General features: G+C 33.2%; 1 protein-coding gene across 3 annotated transcripts in view; it reads left to right on the forward strand.

The window, feature by feature from the left end:
• Positions 1-21202, forward strand: part of ATRNL1 (attractin like 1) — a 778070-nt gene that overhangs the window by 100880 nt on the left and 655988 nt on the right. For all 3 annotated transcript variants that reach the window (XR_007145488.1, XR_007145489.1, XM_047826276.1), the window contains exon 9: positions 5121-5304. Coding sequence is in view for 1 of the 3 variants with exons in the window: in XM_047826276.1 (XP_047682232.1) it covers positions 5121-5304 (184 nt within the window). In the remaining 2 variants the exon portion in view is untranslated. The remainder of the gene's footprint in view (positions 1-5120; positions 5305-21202) is intronic.

Genomic DNA, 21202 nt, shown 5'->3' on the forward strand with positions numbered 1-21202 from the left:
CCCAGGCAGGCTCCATATTCAGCTAGGAGGGGCTCAGTGCCAGGACCCTGGGATCATGACCTGAGCCAAAATTGAGAGTGGGTCACTCCTCTGAGTCACCCAAGTGCCCCTCACATTGCCCTTTGAAGCCATACCCACAACTCTTCCACCCCCACTCCCTTCCCGTCTCTAACCCTTGATAATCACTGATCTGTCCTCCATTTCTATAATTAGGTTACTTCTAGGATTTTATATAAATGGATCATTTACATTTAAGGTAATTTTGATACATTAGTGCCTCAGTCTGTGTTATTGTTTATTTTCTCTCTGCTGTTTCTTATGCCTCTGTTTCTCTTGTTTCTAATGGATTACTTGAACAATTTTTAGAATTCCATCTTGATTTATTTATAGTATTCTTTTTTTTTGAGGTTAATTTATGTATTTTGAGACAGAGCGAGTGAGCAAGCATGAGTGGGGGAGGGGCAGAGAGAGAGAGAGGGAGAGAGAGAATCCCAAGCAGGCTCTGTGTCATTAGCATAGAGCCTGACGCAGGGCTCCATCCCACGAACCATGAGATCATGACCTGAGCCGAGATCAAGAGTCGGGAGCTTAACCAACTGAGCCACCCAGGTGCCCCCTTGATTTACTTATAGTATTCTTGAATGTATTTCTTTGTGTAGTTTTCTTAGGGGTTGATCTGGGTGTTAAACAATGCATATGTGACTTATCAGAGTCTAGTACTAGTATCAACATTTTACCACTTCACTTGAAGTGTGGAAACCTTGTTTGCTTTCACATCCCCTTACCTTCTCCACTTTTAAGCATCATTGTCTTTCATATTAGATGATGTTATATTTTTTTTCCTTTATCAGGCATGATTTATAAACCTTGTAGAGGAGAAGCATAGTCTATTGTGTGTAATCATATTTCTGCTCTATTTTTCTTTCCTGATGCTCTGACATTCCTTCTTTTATTATTTCATTCCTGTTTAAAAATTTTTCCTTTAACCATCCTTTAAGGAGAGGGCCACATTTCAACAATTTTTAGTTTTCTTTCTTTTCATAGAGTATTTTTTTTTCCATTTAATTCCTGAAGGATAATTTTGCTGGAATAGAATTCATGCCTGACAGTTCTTATTTTTCAGCATTTGAAAAATGTGCTGCTCCCTTCAGGCCTTTATAGTTTCAGATGAAAAATCCAGAGTTATTCTCATTGATGTACCCCTGTAAGTAATGTGTCATTTCTCTCTGGCTGCTTTCAAGATCTTTTTTTCTTCATCTTTAGTTTTTATAAGTTTTCTTATGATGTGCCGTGGTGTGGGTTTCTTCTATTTATTTGGACTTCTCTACGGTTCTTGAATCTGTACGTTCATGTCTTGTACAAAATTTAGATGTTTTTGGTTATTGTTTCTTTAAATACTCTTTCAGTTATGTTCTCTTTTCCTCTTTTGGGATTCCAGTGATGTGAATGTTGAATCAATTGTTATTGTTTTAAAAATGTTTCTGAGATTTTGTTAACTTTTTTTCAGTCTATTTTCTCTTTTATTCAGATTTGTTTCATTGATTTGTCCTCAAATTTATGGATCCCCTGTCTTCTGTTAGCTCCACTTTATTTTTTTTTTTAATTTTTTTTTAACATTTATTTATTTTTGAGTCAGAGAGAGACAGAGCATGAAGAACAGGGGAGGGTCAGAGAGAGAGGGAGACACAGAATCCGAAACAGGCTCCCGGCTCTCAGCACAGAGCCCGACGCGGGGCTTGAACTCACAGACCGTGAGATCATGACCTGAGCCAAAGTCTGACGCTTAACCGACTGAGCCACCCAGGCGCCCCTGTTAGCTCCACTTTAATATTGAGCCTGTACATAGAGTTTCTGTTTGTTACTGCATTTTTCTTTTTTTTCCTTAAGTTTCTTTCCTTTCTTCTTTCTTTTTCTTTCTTTCTTTCTTTCTTTCTTTCTTTCTTTCTTTTCTTTCTTTTCTTTCTTTTCTTTCTATTCTTTCTTTCTGCTGAGATTTGTTGTTTGTTTCAAAAGAACATGTATTGCTTGTTGGAACGTTTTTATCATGGCTACTTAAAAATTCTTGTCAAGTAATTTCAACATCTCAGTGTTACTGTCACTTTTTTTTTTTCATTAAAGTTGTGATTTTATTGGTCCTCAGTATGACAAGTGATTTTTTTTTTTATTATTGTATCCTGGATATTTTGCTATTATATTGGGAGTCTTTGGGTCCCATTTAAATCTTTCGGTTTTAGCAGGCAGTCACTCTGTTTAGGTTTATCCTTCAGGTCTTGTGGGATCTCCCTTTCTAGTCTCGATCTGGTGGGGAAAAGGAACTCTTTCTCTGTTTGCTTATTTTAAACAGTGTTTGCTGGGTCCCTCTTGCTGTTGCTGCTAGGGTCGTCTAGGATTTTCCTCCTCATAAACCTCAGTTTTGAGGAGGAATAAGCCTACCTGAGTCACCTTTTTATTGCTAGGTTGGGGAATTGAGAAATGTGGGGCCTGCATAGCCTTCTTCTGTTGACGGGTGAGGAGACACTTGTCTTCTAGTCCTGGAGTCCCTAACCAGTCTACCTTTACACTTTTCAGATTTATCCTTTGGTTGTCTTGTGCACTGTTTCCAGAGTCTGCTTGTTGTACTTAGTGGGGTGTGGTACTTAGTTTTTCTAACTCTAAAATTCCTCAGTTGTAAAGAAGAGAAAGCAATAATAAACCTTTCAAAGGGTTATTATTACATGAAATAATGAGGTACTTCTTGAGACAGAGTATATGTTTTATTAGATAACGATGCTCCAGTTGATTGCAGGGTTGTTTATTGCATTATTGTTTCTAGGAACAAATTGAAACCCAAATGAGTCATAGTGTAGAGTTATTTAAATAAGTTATGTATCATTAATAGAGTGGAATTTAACTGTTGAAAAATAATAAATGGGTCATAGAAGAATTGCGCCAGTTGCTTTAAGTGAAAAAATAGTTGAAAAAATAGTTGTAAAATAGCATGATTTTTTTGGTACAAGTATTTATAGGTCTGTATACACATATTTGTAATTTAAATGTGTTTTGTATGTGTGTAATAAAATATTTAGAATTACAGTCTGAAAGTGGTCTGAACATAACAAATTGTGAAAAATATCTCTAGATAGGCTGGGAGAGAAGGTCATATTCACTTTTACATTAAAGACCTCTATTTCTACATTGTTTTTTGGTAAGAAGAATGTTTATCTTTATTAAAAAGAGAATGAATAAAAATATGGAAACCTTCAATTGGACTATAGGAGTAGAGCTTTAATAGTGGTTAAAGAGTATTTTTCAAGTTATTTTTGATAAGTTATTATTAATGTCATATTTTTGAAATTACCTCCAAAATGTAATACTCATTAGTTACAAATATACTCTGATTTTTTTTACGTGTTTTGTTTTATCAATTAAAATTGGCTTAGTGACTCCTTTTTGATATTTCTTTTTTTTTTTTTAATTTTTTTTTTCAACGTTTATTTATTTTTGGGACAGAGAGAGACAGAGTATGAACAGGGGAGGGGCAGAGAGAGAGGGCGACACAGAATCGGAAACAGGCTCCAGGCTCTGAGCCATCAGCCCAGAGCCTGACGCGAGGCTCGAACTCCCGGACCGCGAGATCATGACCTGGCTGAAGTCGGACGCTTAACCGACTGCGCCACCCAGGCGCCCCACCTTTTTGATATTTCTATATTTTATGACCATTGAAGTATCACTTTCTTCACTACCTTAGAATTATGTAAAAGTGAATGATTTTTAAGATCATCTTTATTTTATATTACTTGATTTGAGTATTTTCAGTTGAGCTGTCTACAGTGCCAAAGTTACAAAAAATTTTTCTTTAATGTTTATTTACTTTTGAGAGAGAGAGAGAGAGTTAGAATGTGAGTCAGGGAGGGGCAGAGAGAAGGAGTCACAGAATCCAAAGGAGGCTCCAAGCTCTGACTGTCAGCACAGAGCCGGATGTGGGGCTCGAACGCGTGAACTGCGAGATCATGACCTGAGCTGAAGTCGGAAGCTTATCCCACAGAACCACTCAGGCGCCCCTACAATGCCAAAGTTTAGATGGCCAGTTAGAGGGAAGATAGAAGTGTGGTCTGGGTGAATACCTAAGGACCAATGACAGATTTCTATATAGTTGCTCTTTGTAATCTAAAATTATCTAAGGCCAAGGATCTGTGTTTTGTTTATCTGCATATTCTTAAAAGCATGCCTTGCATGTACGATTGATGCTTGCATCAGTGAATTTGCAGTTAGAAATAAGTGCCTTTTAGATATAGCAAGCAGAATGGGATTTAATACAGTGAGTTAATTACAAGAGTATTAGAGACACCAAAGGGAGGGGGATCATCCAAAATCTGGAAGCTGCTACATACCTACCACATTTGTCACTAAGCTACTCTAGGCGTCACCGCTGCCCTTGAGCAGGAACTACCCCTGCTGCTATGGCTATAAAGTCACCACTGCTGTTATCCTCTGTAGTCATCTGCCTGTTCCTGTTGCTACGGATGAAGGCAGAATGTCTTTGTTATTTTTGCCTTCTAATCTCTCACCAGTACGCCCCTTGGTGGAACCTATCAGTTAATACAGCTATCAAGGACATCTTGGAAATTTATTGTTTAGGTTTTCATCAGCAATACAGAAGAGTCTGTAGAAGGGACAGTGGGGCTCATAACCAAGGCATTGGTGGACCATCACATAGCTAAAAATCGTTTAAGGGTGGGGATCATATCTTTTTAAATTTTTGTTACATCAGTGACTAATTCAGAGCTTGTCACATAGTAGGCTTTCATAAACTGTTAGTCTTTTTCTCAGGGTTATTTACAAATACAGAAATAAATGTGCGAATAGTTTTCCTTTTTCTATTGTACATCAAAAAATTTGGCATTTTCAATATTTCAGAGTTTCTTCTACAGAAAGACCAGCCTTACTCAACTTTGATCTCTAGCGCTTAACATAGTAACTAGCATATGTTTAATAATTGTTTTTGGAGTAAATGAATATTTGGTTATATTTAATTTACTTATAAAAATGTGGTATTAGAATTTACTTGGTAGTTTGGTGATATAGTAGTTATATTTTTAAATACTCCTTGAAGTTCATGATTTACCTTCATTCTCTTACAGCATCAAACACGTGGCTTGTCCCAGAAACTAAAGGAGCTATTGTTCAAGGTGGATATGGCCATACCAGTGTGTATGATGAAATAACAAAATCCATTTATGTTCACGGAGGCTATAAAGCATTACCAGGCAATAAATATGGATTGGTGGATGATCTTTATAAGTATGAAGTTAACACTAAGACTTGGTGAGTAGATTGGGTAAAAGTATGGTGAGAAACTTTGTCACTGTTACATTTTATATTTGTATAGTAGTAGCGTTTATTAAATATTTTCAGGGAAGCATTCTTGTTCTTTTTCCCTGTTTATTTCAACTAATGAAATTCTCTTGTATAGCAAAGGTATGAAATAACACATTTTCTATGTAGTCATTATCACTTTAAATGATTGACTTTAAAATGTTTCCTGATTACATAGATATGCTAATTCTGTATGCATTACTTACAAGGACTGATATGTTCAATTCAGATGAGCAAGTTTGCTTACCAATGTAACGTTGAGCTTTGATATCTGCCTTGTGATTTTTTTCTTCTTTGCATTCATATTTTAATGTCACTTGCAAATTTTAAAAGCATTTCTTCAGTTTCATCATCTAATTTCCTATGACATGCAGAGCTTGTGCATTTAGGTAGATTGTTGTTATAAACAGTGTTACATTGTACATCTTATACTGGTTTTATTATGCAGATATGCAAGAGTTTCTGTAGGGTGTGTGTGTGTGTGTGTGTGTGTGTGTGTGTGTATAGATAGTTAAAAGTGAAATTGTTGAGTCTGAGCATATTCACAGCAACTTTACCAAATGTTGCCTAATTGTACTCCAAGTCACTGTGTTAATGGATACTTTCACCAGCTAGGTGTGAATGTACCTGTTTCTTCGTATCACCACCAACATTTGGTAATTGTGAGATGATTTTTCTTTTACACATGCAATGGATGTGAATGCTATCTCATGGATACTTATTGTGCATACCCAGATTACTACAGTGACTAAGCATCTTTTTATGTGTTCATTTGCCACTTGAGTTTCCTGTTTAGTGTATTGTCTATTTATAACCATAATGTTCTCTTTATGTTGGAAATACTGTTCATTCATTTTTCAGTTATTATTTTTTCTATGTATATGAGTTTTAAAATAGAATTTTTGGGGCGCCAGGGTGGCTCGGGTTGAGCATCCGACTTTGGCTCGGGTCATGATCTCATGGTTCCCGAGTCCGAGCTCCGCATCTGTGTTGACAGCTGGGAGCCTGCAGCCTACTTTGGGTTCTGTGTCTCCCTCGCTCTCTGCCCCTCCCCCAGGCTCTGTTTCTCTCTCAGTGATAAACAAACATGAAAAAAAAAAAGGACTTTTGTTGTTTTCAAATATTTACCTTTGTAAAACCTGGGAAATGACTCTGTTGTTTTTAGACACTACACATTCATTTAAACTTTCATCGTGAAATTACATATGTATTTGAATGAAATAATTTTTCACCAAATTTTGACTTGTTTCCTACCCCCTTCACTTTCAAACATACATTCTAATTTTTTTCTTTTGAAAAAGAAAGGCGGAATTAAAAAAAAAGGTAAGACTTCCTTTGGATTATTTTATTAATTTTTATTATTTTTTGTCTAATCAATACATTGTTATTCTTTATATTTTTATGAATAATAAAACCAATAAATCACTTTTTTCTTTTATATAAGTTATACATTGCATTTTGCTTTCTATTTTAACATTTCCAACTTTTCCTCTTTGTATTTTTGCTCTGATAGCAAGAGGAATTGTGATTTAGTGATTAAGGCATTATCAATCTGCTTAACATATTTTTGCATATGTTCCAGCTATTGTATCATACCAAACAGGAAAAGATAACTGCTTCTGCAGAAAGAGGCATCATAATTTACAGTAATAATAATGGCTATAGCAATGTTCAGCAAAGCATATTAATAGATGTAAATAGAAAAGTGAGCCATGGGTATTCTTTGAATGAAGTCAAATGAGTGTTACTTGCTGCTCACCACTCAAATGGAGTTTGCTCAATTTTTACATGTTTCCCTTCCTGAAAATTTCCATAATGAACTTCTACATGGAAGAATGTAATTATCAATCTTGGCAATATTAGTATATGCACAAATAACATTGAGTACCTTTAAGAGAATTTACTAAAATAATTTGTAAATTATTTTCAACACCTTATTATAAATATATTATAGATACACACAATACTTTAATGTTTTACTTTTATTCTTTATTTTTAAAAAATATTGGTGAGCGCTAAAATATTTTTCTGTTATTCTTAATGTTTTTAGCATTCTTAAAGTTTTGATACTTGTTAGGTTAATTTTAAATTTGCCCTCATATATTGATTAAAGTATATATCAGGTTTATTTGTCATTATATATCTAAAACATTTTTTAAATTATATCATTGATGAATAAGCCTGATACATACTTTAGTGCATATATGTGAGAGCAAATATGTGCATTGTACAGATTGATTTTAAGTTTTTATCACCCAGAACTGGTGTCATTTTTTAGTGGATATGGTTTAGTAGATAGGCTGCTTTGTTGAAGTGATGGTAAATGTGTGTTTGGAGTTCTTTTTCATTGGTGAAATGGATTATTTTGGAATATTATTTCCACTGAGAAAAATTAGGAATTACATCTTTTTAGGCATCTGAGAATTATCAAGGCAGTGAGAATTTGTGGGTCAACATCTGTGTCAAGGGAGGTAAGATTGGGATTTTGTGCATCTATTGTCTCTTTAGAAAGCTGTCTAAGAAACTGAACAGAGTTTTTGCCAATTAATGTGGAGGACCAAAATTGGATTTCCAAATGTGCTAAGGAAGATGGGCTCTACTACATACTTAAAGACTTGGTTTAGTCCCTGAAATTCTAAACCTACTAGAGTGGATAAGTCCACTTTAAATCATTAGATTATGGTGACCTGTCTAGAGACTAAGTAGCTGACAGAACAAAAGTAAATCCTCTCTTGAGGAAGATAATATTGTATAGAGCCTCAAATTATTTCTTAAAACAACATGCAATATCTGACAAAATAAAAAATAATGATAAGGTTTAGAAAAAGACAAGATATGAAACAGCCATTAGTATCATAGCTAGAGGATAATACTGTTTTCAGACAGAAACTTTAAAATAAAAGGTAGAAAACATTAGGAGACAAGTAGAAACTTTTACTAAAGAATCACATGGGGTTTATAGAAGTGAATAATATATTAAATGAATGAAGAATTCCTTAGATGGGTTTGACAACAGCTTAGATACAGCTGAGGAGGGAATTAATGAAATGGAAGATAGGTTGGAAAGAAATACTCATGCTGAAATAAAGAAAGAGAAGAATGAAAAATAAAATAAGGAAGGAAATTTAAGGGACCTGTAGAAATGATCTAACATGTATGTAATTGGAGTCAAGAGGAAGAAAAAGAGAAAATAATGTGTAGCACTATTTAAAGTCTTAATGACTGAGAATTTTCAAAAGTGATAAAGAACATCAAGCCACAAATAGAAAAAATTCTATGAGTACTAAGGGGAATATCTACAAAGAAATTTATATTTAGAAATATCACGGTAAAACTGATGAAAATCCAAACATAAAGAGAAAAATTTAAAAGCAGTCTAAGGGGAAAAAAAACTCATGTTCTCTTTAAAGGAACAATATTAAGACTGACAACTGATTTCTTAACTCAAAAAATGAAATCTAGAAAACACAGTGTCTTCAAATTGCTGAAAGAAGATAATCATCAGCCTAAAATTTTGCACCCAGTAAAATTTCCTTGAAAAATGAAAGCAAAATAAGGATATTTTCAGAAAAACAAGAATCAAAAGAACTTGACAGTATTTTCCTGCAATAAAGGAAATAATAAAGGAAATGATATTGAAGTAGAAGAAAAATGATCCCAGATACTAGAAGGAATAGAGATATTAAGAGTAAATTGAAGTGGTTATTCATTAAATTAAACTATAATCAAAATAGAGGCTTAAATGGATATAAAAACTTAAATGCATGATAATAACAAAACATAAGTGAGGGAGAAGGGTAAGTGGTGTTCAAAGTATTGAGGTTTTTGTAATAAGTGGGAATGGATAAAAGAACTAATTTATAGTAGACAATAACTAAAGATTTATATTGTAATCATTAGGTAACAAAAATAAAAGTAAAACTTCATATTTAACAAACTAATAGAAGGGAAAATGAGGATACTAATTACTGGATTTGGAAGAAGACAAAAAAAGAATGGAAAAAAACAAAGTACAGTTGAGACACATATAAAGGAAGTAAGAGGATGATGTATTTAACTCTATATATTATACTAAATGCAAGTCAGTAATTACACTAAGTGTAAGGAAATAAATATTGCAAATTATACTAAATGTGAGAGACTAAATATTTCAACCAGAAGGTAAGGATTTTTGGACTTGGTATAAAACAAAACCTAGCCCACGCTGCATAGAAAAGATACAAAGTATACAAATATTTAGAAAAATTGCAAGTAAAAGAATGGAAAAAAGACACACAAGTGGTAAACAAAAGAAAGTTGGTGTAGCTTTATTAATATCAGACAGATAAGAATTTAAATCAGGCATTTACCTGGAAGATATAACAGTGAATTGTATGTACTTTATAATACTGTTTTAAATAAAGCAAAATTTGACAGAATAAAAGGGACAAGTCATACTGAGATATTTTTTTTTTTTTTTTTAATTTTTTTTTTCAAGGTTTATTTATTTTTGGGACAGAGAGAGACAGAGCATGAACGGGGGAGGGGCAGAGAGAGGGGGAGACACAGAATCGGAAACAGGCTCCAGGCTCTGAGCCATCAGCCCAGAGCCTGACGTGGGGCTCGAACTCGCGGACCACGAGATCGTGACCTGGCTGAAGTCGGACGCTTAACCGACTGCGCCACCCAGGCGCCCCCATACTGAGATATTTTTAATGCCTTTACCTTGGTAACTCAGCATAAGGAGACAAAAAACAAAAACACAAAAAACAGTAAAGATATATATAATTTCAACAGCTGAATGAATAAATTTGTGTTCTTTGATATTTGAGAGCATATTATCTTATGACTGCAGAATATACAGTGTTTTTCAAGTACATATGGAACATTTTCCAAAATATACCATATGGCAGGTTTTAATGTAAGTCTTAACAAATTTAAAAAATTTCAGACCCTACAAAGTAATTGAAATGAACACAAAAGTTACTAAGAAACCCCTAATAAATTTATTAAAACTAATTGGTTAAAGAAACTATACTAAAAATTAGAAAATATTTTGTACTGAATGATGACAGATAAAAATGTGTATGGTGTCACCAAGAGGGACATTTATAACTTTAAATGCATTTATTAGAAAATATTTTTAAAAGCCTGAAAATCAGTGTTGTAAACATAATCTTGAGAAATTGAAAAAGGACAGATTACTCCCAAAAGAAGGATAAAGTAAATAAAGATAGGAAAAAGGAAGAGAATATGAGATAAGAATATAAATTAATGAAATAGAAAAGAAACATGTGATGAAGATGATCTGTATAGCTAAAAAATTAACGAAGTTGGTTATTTGAAAACAGTAACTTAAAAGCAGTACAATTTATGTTACCATAAGAGCGTTAACACCTACAGAATAAATGCAATGAAATGTATTCAGGAACTTTACACAAAAATTATAAAACCTTATTGTGAGAAATAATAAGACTTAAATAAAGGATATATTATAATTGATTGAAAAATTGAATATTGTAGATGTCTGTTTTCTCAAATTGATATGTAAATTTAACGTAATCCCAAACAAAATTACAGCCATATATATATATATATATATATATATATATATATATATATATATTTAGAAATAGACATGCATATTCTAAAATTTATCTGAAAATGCAAACAACCAACCATAGCTGAAACAAAGAAGGACAGAGCTAGAAGACTTCTCTACCAAATCTCTTGATTTTGAAGCTATAGTATTTAAATGTTGTTGCAAAGATACAGAAGTAGACTGATGTGGCAAGTAGGAATTCCACAGGCAGACCTACACATTTATGGACATTTAATTTATAAGAAAGTTGAACTACAGAGATGTTTTTATGATAAATTATTGTGGGCCAATAAGATACACAATTGAAAAAATGAGTAACAGGCCCTACTTTATAGCAGACACAAAAATCAGTTTGACATCAGTGGTAGATCTAAATATGGAAGGTGAAATGATAAGGATTATAGAAGATGACACAGGCAAATATCTTTATATCATTGACAAAAAAGACTTTTAAGATACAATTAGATACTGTTAGTAAATGAGAAATGATAAACTGAACTATATACATCTAAAAATATCTAAAAATAAGGTGAAAAGGCAGGTTGCATTGGGGGAGGTATTTGCAACACATAAAGCCAAACAAAAAGGACTGGCTCCTTGAAAGAGAAGTCAGAGAAGTAGATGAGTACTAAGAATCAATAAAATGTCAGATAATAGAAAATGTGTAAGAGTCTTGAATGGGTACTTCACGAAAATGGATATTCAAATGGCCAAAATACATATTTTGCTCAACGTTATTAGTCACTAGAACAATTCAAGACAACATTGAAGTACCACCACATATCCGCTTAAGTGGCTGAAATTTATAAAACTGCTAATATCAAGTGTGTCGAAACTGGTAGAGGCACTAACTTTTGACAGTTTATGCTAAATTTCAATACACTCACACTCATGTATAGAATGTATGAATCTGTTGAAATAGTTATTCTAGTTATATATCCGAAAAATGCATATGTGTTTGCACTATAGTCATATAGGATACTCATGACAGCATTATTTGTAATAATCAATAATCGGAAACGAGTGAACTATCTGTCATCATTTCCAATGGAGAAGATATATTCTTACAATGGAATGCTATGCAATAATGAAAATGAAAGAATCATCTCTGTGCATCCATGCAGTTGTATCTCACCAAAATAATGTTGACCAAAAGAAGTCAGAATCAAAAGAATATGATATGTTTCCATTTAAGTGAAGTTTAGCACCAGGAAATACTAATCTATGGTTTTAGAAGTTATGATAGGGATTGTCTTGTCTAGGCTAAGCAGAATGGAGTAGTGATTGGGATATGTGTTCACTTTGTGATAAGTCATTGAACTATATCCTTACAATTTGTGTAATATGATATGTATGATATATATATTTTGTGCTTAATAAAAGTTTATTTAAAAAATAGAAATCTGTGATTTGACCTCACAGGTTTACTATTATAATCTAATGGTTTATGATAATTTGTAATAATGAAAGAAGGGTGAGTTTTAATGTATAGTTACCAAAATACATTATTTTGCCATTGTTAGAAAAGGATTGAGACATAAAAGTTCAGAGACACCCAAGGCCATTGCTGCTACCCACCTACTTCAGGACTAGTTGAATTTTTTTTTTTTTTTTTTTTTTTTTTTTACATTTAAAGGATAAGAGAACAAACATCCTGTAATTATAGGAATTCCCATTTCTCAAAAAAGACTCCTTTTATAGTGTTAGGGTGTTTTATTAATTGGTATTATCATTTAAGAGATTTCAACTTTGCTGTCATGATTTTGGGTACTAGAGCCCTTGTGGTCTTGATTTCTTAGCCTTGTTAAATAAGAGATCTCATAACATTCTTTGCACTTACATGTTTGTAGAGCTTACAGTAGGAGGTTTTTTTGTGATAGCGGAAGCCTCAGATATTCTTGACTTTTATTTAGGTGCTTTCCTCTACTGCTGTGTTCTTTTAACCTGTGAAAAGGCACAATAAATTTTAACACATAGGAACATATTAAACATTATCATTTACAATTTATAGTTGTAACAATCCACTAAGTAATTTTTTTTTCAAGTGAAAGAAAAAAGATTTCAGTTATACTTCTAGAAAAATTATAAAGTTAAGTAGTGAGTCTAATGATAATGCTTCGGTGGTACTATTTTAATTCTGTACTTTAAAAAATCTTTGAAATTACATTTACTTAAAATGTGTTTTTATAACGATGCTACATCTGGTTACATAAAATGAGTTCTTTTAGCTTCTTAAATTTGATATAATGGGAGTTATTTTTTTTTTAATTTTTTTTTCAACGTTTATTTATTTTTGGGACAGAGAGAGACAGAGCATGAACGGGGGAGGGGCAGAGAGAGAGGGAGACACAGAATCGGAAGCAGGCTCCAGGCTCTGAGCCATCAGCCCAGAGCCTGACACGGGGCTCGAACTCACGGACCGCAAGATCGTGACCTGGCTGAAGTCGGATGCTTAACCGACTGCGCCACCCAGGCACCCCAAATGGGAGTTATTTTTACATTGAAGTATTCAAAGCTATTTTATTAAATTATTGAGTTTTTGTGATTTGTCTAAAATTTTAGCCATCAGAAGTTTTGGAAAGTGATGCAGGACAATTTTATAAATACGTTGTTAGTTAACACATGTTAGTAAATACCGACAAACATGATATTCATGGTCTTCATCCTGGCTTATTTCTCTGCATGAGGAGTGTCTGAAATCTTTTCAACAAAAATTGTTGACTCTGTATCAAGTACTGTGTTGGGAATAATTTTAAGATGGAAGACAGATATTTTAAAATTTTATGGTTCGTGAATATGTGGGAAGTGATGGAAATACACAGATGTGTAAAGAAGTAATAGAGCAGATTTATTGAAATGAACAAAATATGTAGGCAAAAAAGATTGTTGTTTTTATAAACATCATGATATGGGATCTGGAATTTTGGAAAATATGGTTAAAATCTCATATGGATAATTTGAAGAAACACTTATCTCTATAGCTCTACTTTTTAAGGTAATTTTGGGATGTGTAGTACTTATCTTTTTCCTAGTGCTCTTTGAAAAACTGGGAAAGACTGCATATGGACAAAAGACTATTGGAAAGCATTCACAGATAGTTTTAGAACAATGATGAAGTAAACATCTTGTCTACCTGAGCTAAGACGACATTACAGTACTCCCAGAAGACCTCGTGTGTGTCGCCATGATAGCATTCCTTTCATTATCCCTGAAAGCAATAACCATTATTCATAATATTGTGTTAATTGTTTCCTTGCTTGCCACTGTGTTTTTTTAAAAATATGTGTTGGCAAGCAAACCATTCATTTGGTTTGTCTGTTTTTGAATTTTGCATCTATTGTTAAGCATTGTATGCTTTCCTCAGACACCTTTTAAAAAATCAAATGTGGGGGCGCCTGGGTGGCGCAGTCGGTTAAGCGTCCGACTTCAGCCAGGTCACGATCTTGCGGTCCGTGAGTTTGAGCCCCGCGTCAGGCTCTGGGCTGATGGCTCGGAGCCTGGAGCCTGTTTCCGATTCTGTGTCTCCCTCTCTCTCTGCCCCTCCCCCGTTCATGCTCTGTCTCTCTCTGTCCCAAAAATAAATAAACGTTGAAAAAAAAAAATTAAAAAATTACAAAAAAAAAAAAAATCAAATGTGTTGGATATGTATTTTAATAGGGGGCAGTAGATAACAAAAATGGAAATAAAATGTATTTAAATGGTAATAAGTGCTATGGAGGAAACAGAAAGCATGATGAAAGAGGATAAGGAGCTTTAGGTTGCTAAATTTAAATAGGGTAGTAAGAGAAGACATCACGAAGACCGTATGTGAGTACAGACCTGAAGGAGGTTAGGGAGGGAACCATGCCAGAATCTGAGGAACAAGTTGAAAGCTAGTTTAAAAACCCTGAAATGGGTGTATGCTTATCATTTGGAATAGCTGGACTGGGTAATTTTAGAATGGGTTGGGTGAAGTGATGATGACCTTCAAGTGGTAATTGGGAACACTGAATAATTTAAGAATAATGTAAGAAATAGGTGATAGCATCTGGGATGAAGGAGGCTAGTTTTGAGGGCTGGTTGGATTCTGAATATATTTTCAAGGTAGAGCCAAGAGAGATTGGATAGACAAAGGGATTGGAAATAGAGTGGAAGAGAGAATAAGTGAAAGATGAATTAGACTTTTGGCCTCAACCTGCAAGCATGGAGTTGTCATTAATGGAGATGATGAATTTTGGAGGAGAAGTAGGTTTGGTGTAGAGGGAGATTAGAAACGCAGTGCTAGATATATGTAGATCCTTTTTATATTTTCTGTTCTGTGGATGGCATTTGGAATATACCAAGTTTTGGTATTATGAACAATTATATATGTTCTTATTTAGTCTTCTCTTGTTTCATATATAGGTTTCTCTGAGCTAATTCCTTAGTATTATAAATGCTTGGTCATAGGCAGTATCATATTCGATTTTACCCAACTATACTCCAACATCATTTTACTAATTTATATTCCCACTAGTCGTGAAAGGAATTATCTAGTCCTCTACAGTCTCTCCAAAATTTGGTGTTGATTTTTTTTTCTAAAATTTATTTTTAACATTTATTTATTTTTGAGAGACAGAGACAGAGAGCACGAGTGGGGGTGGGGCAGAGAGAGAGGGAGACACAGAATCCCAAGCAGGCTTCAGGCCGTCAGCACAGAGCCCAACGCGGGGCTGGAACCCACGAACCGTGATATCATAACCTGAGCTGAAGTCGGACGCTTAAGTGACTGAGCCACCCAGGCGCCCCGATGTTGATTTTTAAAATAAACTTGGTCAATATGATGGGTATGGCATGATGTCCCCACTTAGTTTTAATTTGCATTTCCCTAATTACTAATAAGGTGGAACATCTTTTCATGTTTATTGTCCATATACTCTTCTGCCCATTTTTTTCATTTTAGTTGTTTTGTGTATCCTTCTTCTTGCTATCGATCCTTTGTTAGCTGTATACTTTGCAAACCTGTTCTCTCCCAGATGGTGGATTTTCATTCGACTCTTTTTATGATGTTGTTTGATGAATAGAACTTTTAATTTTAATATGGAAATGATTAATCTTTTATGGGTTGTATTTTGTGTCTTGCACAAATGCTTTCCTACTTCAATTTTTCTGTATTTCCTACCAACATTTTGTAGTTTTGCCTCTCATATTTAGTTTTTAATCCAACTGGGTAGCGATCCATTTTTTAAAAATATGGATATTCAGTTGTCCCAGAAATGAAAAGACCATTCCTTTAATGGTCTGTAATAGTAATAACTTTTTTATAGAATTATTGTTAGGTGTTTGATACTTTTTATACTTTTTTTAGATGATATCTCTGTTAGTTTTCTAAGGCTGGCATAACAAATTACCACAAATTTGATGGCTAACAACAACAGAAATTTATCCTCTCACAATTCTATAGGCTAGAAGTCTGAAATCAAGGTGCCAGCTGGGCCACACTTCCTCCAAAGATTCTGAGGAAGAATCCTTTCTTGCCTTTTGCAGAATCTGGTAACTATGGGAGATCTTAAGTGTTCTTTAGTGGTAACTGCTCTCATCAGTCTAATTTCTGCCTCTGTCTTCACATTACCTTCTTCCTGTGTGTGTGTGTGTATGTGTTTTCATATGGCCTTCTTATAAGGACATCAATCATTGGATTTAGGGCCCCCTCTAATCTTGTGAGACCTCATTTTACTTAGATAATTACATCTACAAAGACCCTATTTTCAAATAAGTTCTCATTCCGAGGTTCAATGTGGACATGAATTTTGAGGGGGCGCTATTCAACCAGGACATTATCTCTTCATTTCTTTTTGGGCTGATATATGGAGATGCAGTTTTTTTATGTTACTTTTATGTCTAACAACTTGCTGTATTTTAATAACATATATAGATTTTTTTAGTTTTTTATAATGACCAGATCATATACAAATAATGGTAGTTTTGTTTCTTCCTTTCTGGGTCTTACAGCTTTTTATTTTTCTTACCTTATCATTTCAGCAGCAACCTCTAGTTCAGTGTTGAATAGAAATTAACAAGCATCCAATATTAGTTCTGAGCTTTGATGAAATACTTTCGGTGTTTCTCAGTAAGAATGATGTTCACTGTGGGTTTTGTAGACGTTTTTAAGAAAGATCCCTTTTTTTCTGGTTTGCTAAGGGTTTATTTTGTCATGAATGGATGGATATTTATCAAAGGTATTTTTTGGGATGATTATCTGATTTTTCTGCTAAATAATTTACTGTGGGAAGTTATTTTAATTATGTTATTATTAACCTAAAATTAACCCCAAATTTGGGTTAAGTCTCATTTAGTCAAAATGTGTTACTTGTTTTTTGGTTTGCTAATATGTTGATAAGTATTTTTTTATTGATGTTAATATGTGAGATTTGCATGTGGTTTTCTTGAATATTCTTATCAGCTCTTTGTGGTAAGGTTATGTGGGGCTCGTGAAATGATTTGAGTAGTGTTCCTTTTAATACTTTGAAACAGTATTTATAAGGCTGGAACTATTTTTTCCTTAATATTTTGTGGTAATAATCTATAAGTCAAGTGTTCAAAAACAATTTTGTGTGTATAATTTTAACTACAAAATTCAGTATATGTAATGATTATAAACCTATTTAGATGGTATTTTTATTCTTGAATAAGTTTTTATTCTTGAATATGTTTCGATGAGGTATATTTTCAGGAATTAATCCAAGAAATCAGTGTCTTCAGTTAATTTGTTATAATGGTGTTCATTATGTTCTCTTAGACTCTCTAATATCAGCAGCATCTGTAATTATGTTTCTTTTAATTATTTTTAACCATTGTCTACAACTATCTACCTATCCATCTATTTATCTATCATTTATTATTTTTTCTTAACTAAGAGTGAGTTGCTGACATGATGCATCTTTAAACCTAAATATTTTTAAATGTATTTACTGAAAAACAAGGACATTCCTTGAAAAACAAGGAAATAAAATTAATGGAATTTACTAATCTAACTTGTAGATTTTATTTAACATTTCTAATTGACCTATTATCTTTTATTAAAAGATAGCACTTTGTTATTGCTGAATTTGCTTTCTTAATAAATTTTGCATTTATGTTCATATGTGAAATTGTCTGTGGTTTTCCCTTCTTATACTGTCCTTTTTTAGATTTTGATGTTCTTTTTTGCCAGGTTTGGGTGTCCTTTCCTGACTTAGGATCATATCCAATATCCAACACAGAGTTTAGTTGTAATGCCTACTTGTAGTCTTTTTAAATCTGGGACAATTTCAGTCTTTATTTTGAAGAATGTACCCAATTTGGGATAATTCCTTAGGATTAGTTTCAGGCACCAAAATGTGTCATTCTAAGGTTTTTTTTGAAAAATAATTTTTATTGAGATATAATTTGTATACCATAAAATTTTCCATTTTAACCATTTTAAAAATGTACAATTAAGGGTTTTTGGTGTATTCATGTTTTGCAACCATCATTACTAATACCAGAGTATTTCTGTCACCTCAGAAGAAATCACATACCTCCCTAAACACTCTCTTTTCATCTCTTAGAAACCATTGATCTACTTTCTGTCTCTAGATTTGCCTATTTGTGATATTCATATAAAGGTAATATACAATATGTGGCTTTTTGTGTCTGGCTTATTTTACTTTGCATAATGTTTTCAGAGTTCCTCCACGCTGTGATATGTTTGAATACTGCACTCTTTTGTATAGCTGAATAATATTTCATTGCATGAATATAGCACATATTGTTTATCCACTCATGAGTTGATGTACATTTGGGTTGTTTTCACTTTAGGATATCATGAATGAGGCTGCTATGAACATTCCTGTAGAGGGTAATTTTATATATTGGTTAAAGTGGTTAAAATGGTTCCAGTTTTCTCAACTGTAAAGACACAGTTTTTCCTTTGTAAATTAATAAACACCTGTGGAGAGATACTTTTAGATTATGTAAGTATTCTGTTTTTTATTAAAAACTTTTACCTAATAATTTTAGCATCCACTGAACATTCGTGTGTGAAAGTTATTACTATCATGGTTACTGAATGGTGATTATCTAGTTTTATTATTCATTCTAAATTCCCCCTGATTTTTTCTTCACCTAAAGAATTGTATGAATTGACCAATTTTTATTTTATCCAATGTTTTATAATCTATTGCTCTTCTTCTCTATTTTGTTGCTCAAACTGTCCCAGATTTGGGCCGTATGAGCTTCTTTTAGTGTGGCTACTGTCCCCATTTAGACATGTCCCCATTGTTTTTTGTGCACTCATCCACTTTCTGGCACACATGCAAAAAAATTCCATGCACATCTTGTTAATTCCTTGCTGGAATAAGTAATTTCCTCAAGGAATCCACATTTTTTAGTGAAGAATATTGTTTAGAAGCCAACATTAGGTCACTGGCTTGTTTATTGCTTTTTGATGTATTTACAGATCATCTCAGAAGATAGAGCCAGGAAATATGCAAATGTGCATATTTGTATCTATTTATATAAATATGTGTACATCTATCTCTATGCATCTGTCTAAACTGCATAATGATGCTATACAACATCACATTATTCTTGCTTTCCTCTCTTTCATATTTGTAGATCCCTTCTGACAATGAGAAACCTAGATCAAAAGATAACTCTGATTTCTTTCATTGGAATTTTGTAATTTTTCTCATATAGCTCTTATATATATTTTGTTAGATTTATACCTATTTTATTTTGTTGGTGCTAATATGAATAATGTGTGTCTTTAATATCAAGTATTCATTGTTCATTGCTGGTATATAAGAAAGTAATGGATTTTGATTTGTTAACTTTGTATCCTCAACCTTGCTATACCAGGAATTTTCTTGTTGATTCTTTGGGATTTTCTACATAGATAATTACGTCACCAGTGAGCAGACTGTCTTATTTGTTTCCATTTTGTATATCTTTAATTTCCTTTTCTTATCTTATTGCATTGGCTAGAACTTTCAGTGCAGTGTTGAATAGGGGAGGTTTTGTCTTGTTACTTTTCTTAGAAGGAAAGAATCTAGTTTCTCACCATTAAGAATGATTTTTTTTTGTAGATGTTCGCTATCAAGATGAGGAAGTTCCCCTCTATTCTTAGTTTGCTGAGAGTTTTTATCATGAATTTATGTTGGATTTTGTCAAATTATTTTTCTGTATCTGTTGATATGAACAAAGGATTATTATTCTTTATCCTACTGATGGGATAGATTACATCACTTGACCTTCAAATATTTAATCATCCTTGCATATGTGGATAAATCCTATCTGCTTAATCATTACATTAAAACTATTTTCAGCTTAAGTTTCTCTCTGGTAGCTGAATATTTTTTCCTTGATCCATGTATTTCCTTTATTATTTACTATATAGTATTTATTTTGTAAAAAGCAATGATAGACCACTAGTTTTTAAAAGGAAAATATGCTCTATTTGTTTAAAACATTCAACTTTAAAGTCCTCTATATTTAACAGTGGTATAATTTTAAATCTATAGATGTCTTTTGTAACCAGAAAGGCTTAGGAGAGAATCGGAGTCAAAATTTCTAGGTGAAGCCATCTTTGGTAACTTATTACAAAACCCCAATATTTTCTTTTAATATAGCCTTAGTGAGATGTAATTCATATACCATAAAATCCACCCATTTAAAGTAAACAGTTCAATGGTTTGGGGGCACCTGGGTGGCTCAGTCAGTTGAGTGTCTGACTTATGATTTTGGCTTAGGTCATGATTTCATGGGATTGAGCCCCATATTGGGCTCTGCACTGGCAGTGCAGAGCCTGCTTGGGATTCTCTCTCTCCTCTCTGGTCCTCACCCTGCTCATGCTCTCTCTCTCTCTCCCCCTCTCTCAAATTAAATAAATAAACATAAAAAAATAAAGTATACAATTCATTGGCTTTTATTGTATTCACTGAGTTGACCAATCGTCACAATTTTAGAACCATTTTATACCTGCAAAGGAAACCCTATATGTATTATCAGTGACTCCTCATTTCCTCTCAAAATCACAGCTTTAGGTAAGGGCTATTCTTCTTTCTGTTTCTATAAATTTGTCTTCTGGGCCTATAAATGAGATGACACAAAATGTGTGTGTGAGTTTTTTTTTTTTATAACGGACTTCTTTAAGCATAAGAAAAAGCATGATCTCAAGGTTTATTCATAAGGTAACATGAATCAGTATTTAATTCCTTTTCTCTGTCAAAATATTTTCCATTGTATGGATATACCACATTTTATTTATGTATATATATCAGCTGTTGG

The sequence above is a fragment of the Prionailurus viverrinus genome, chromosome D2 (assembly GCF_022837055.1).
Source record: "Prionailurus viverrinus isolate Anna chromosome D2, UM_Priviv_1.0, whole genome shotgun sequence".
Classification (NCBI taxonomy): Eukaryota; Metazoa; Chordata; class Mammalia; order Carnivora; family Felidae; genus Prionailurus; species Prionailurus viverrinus.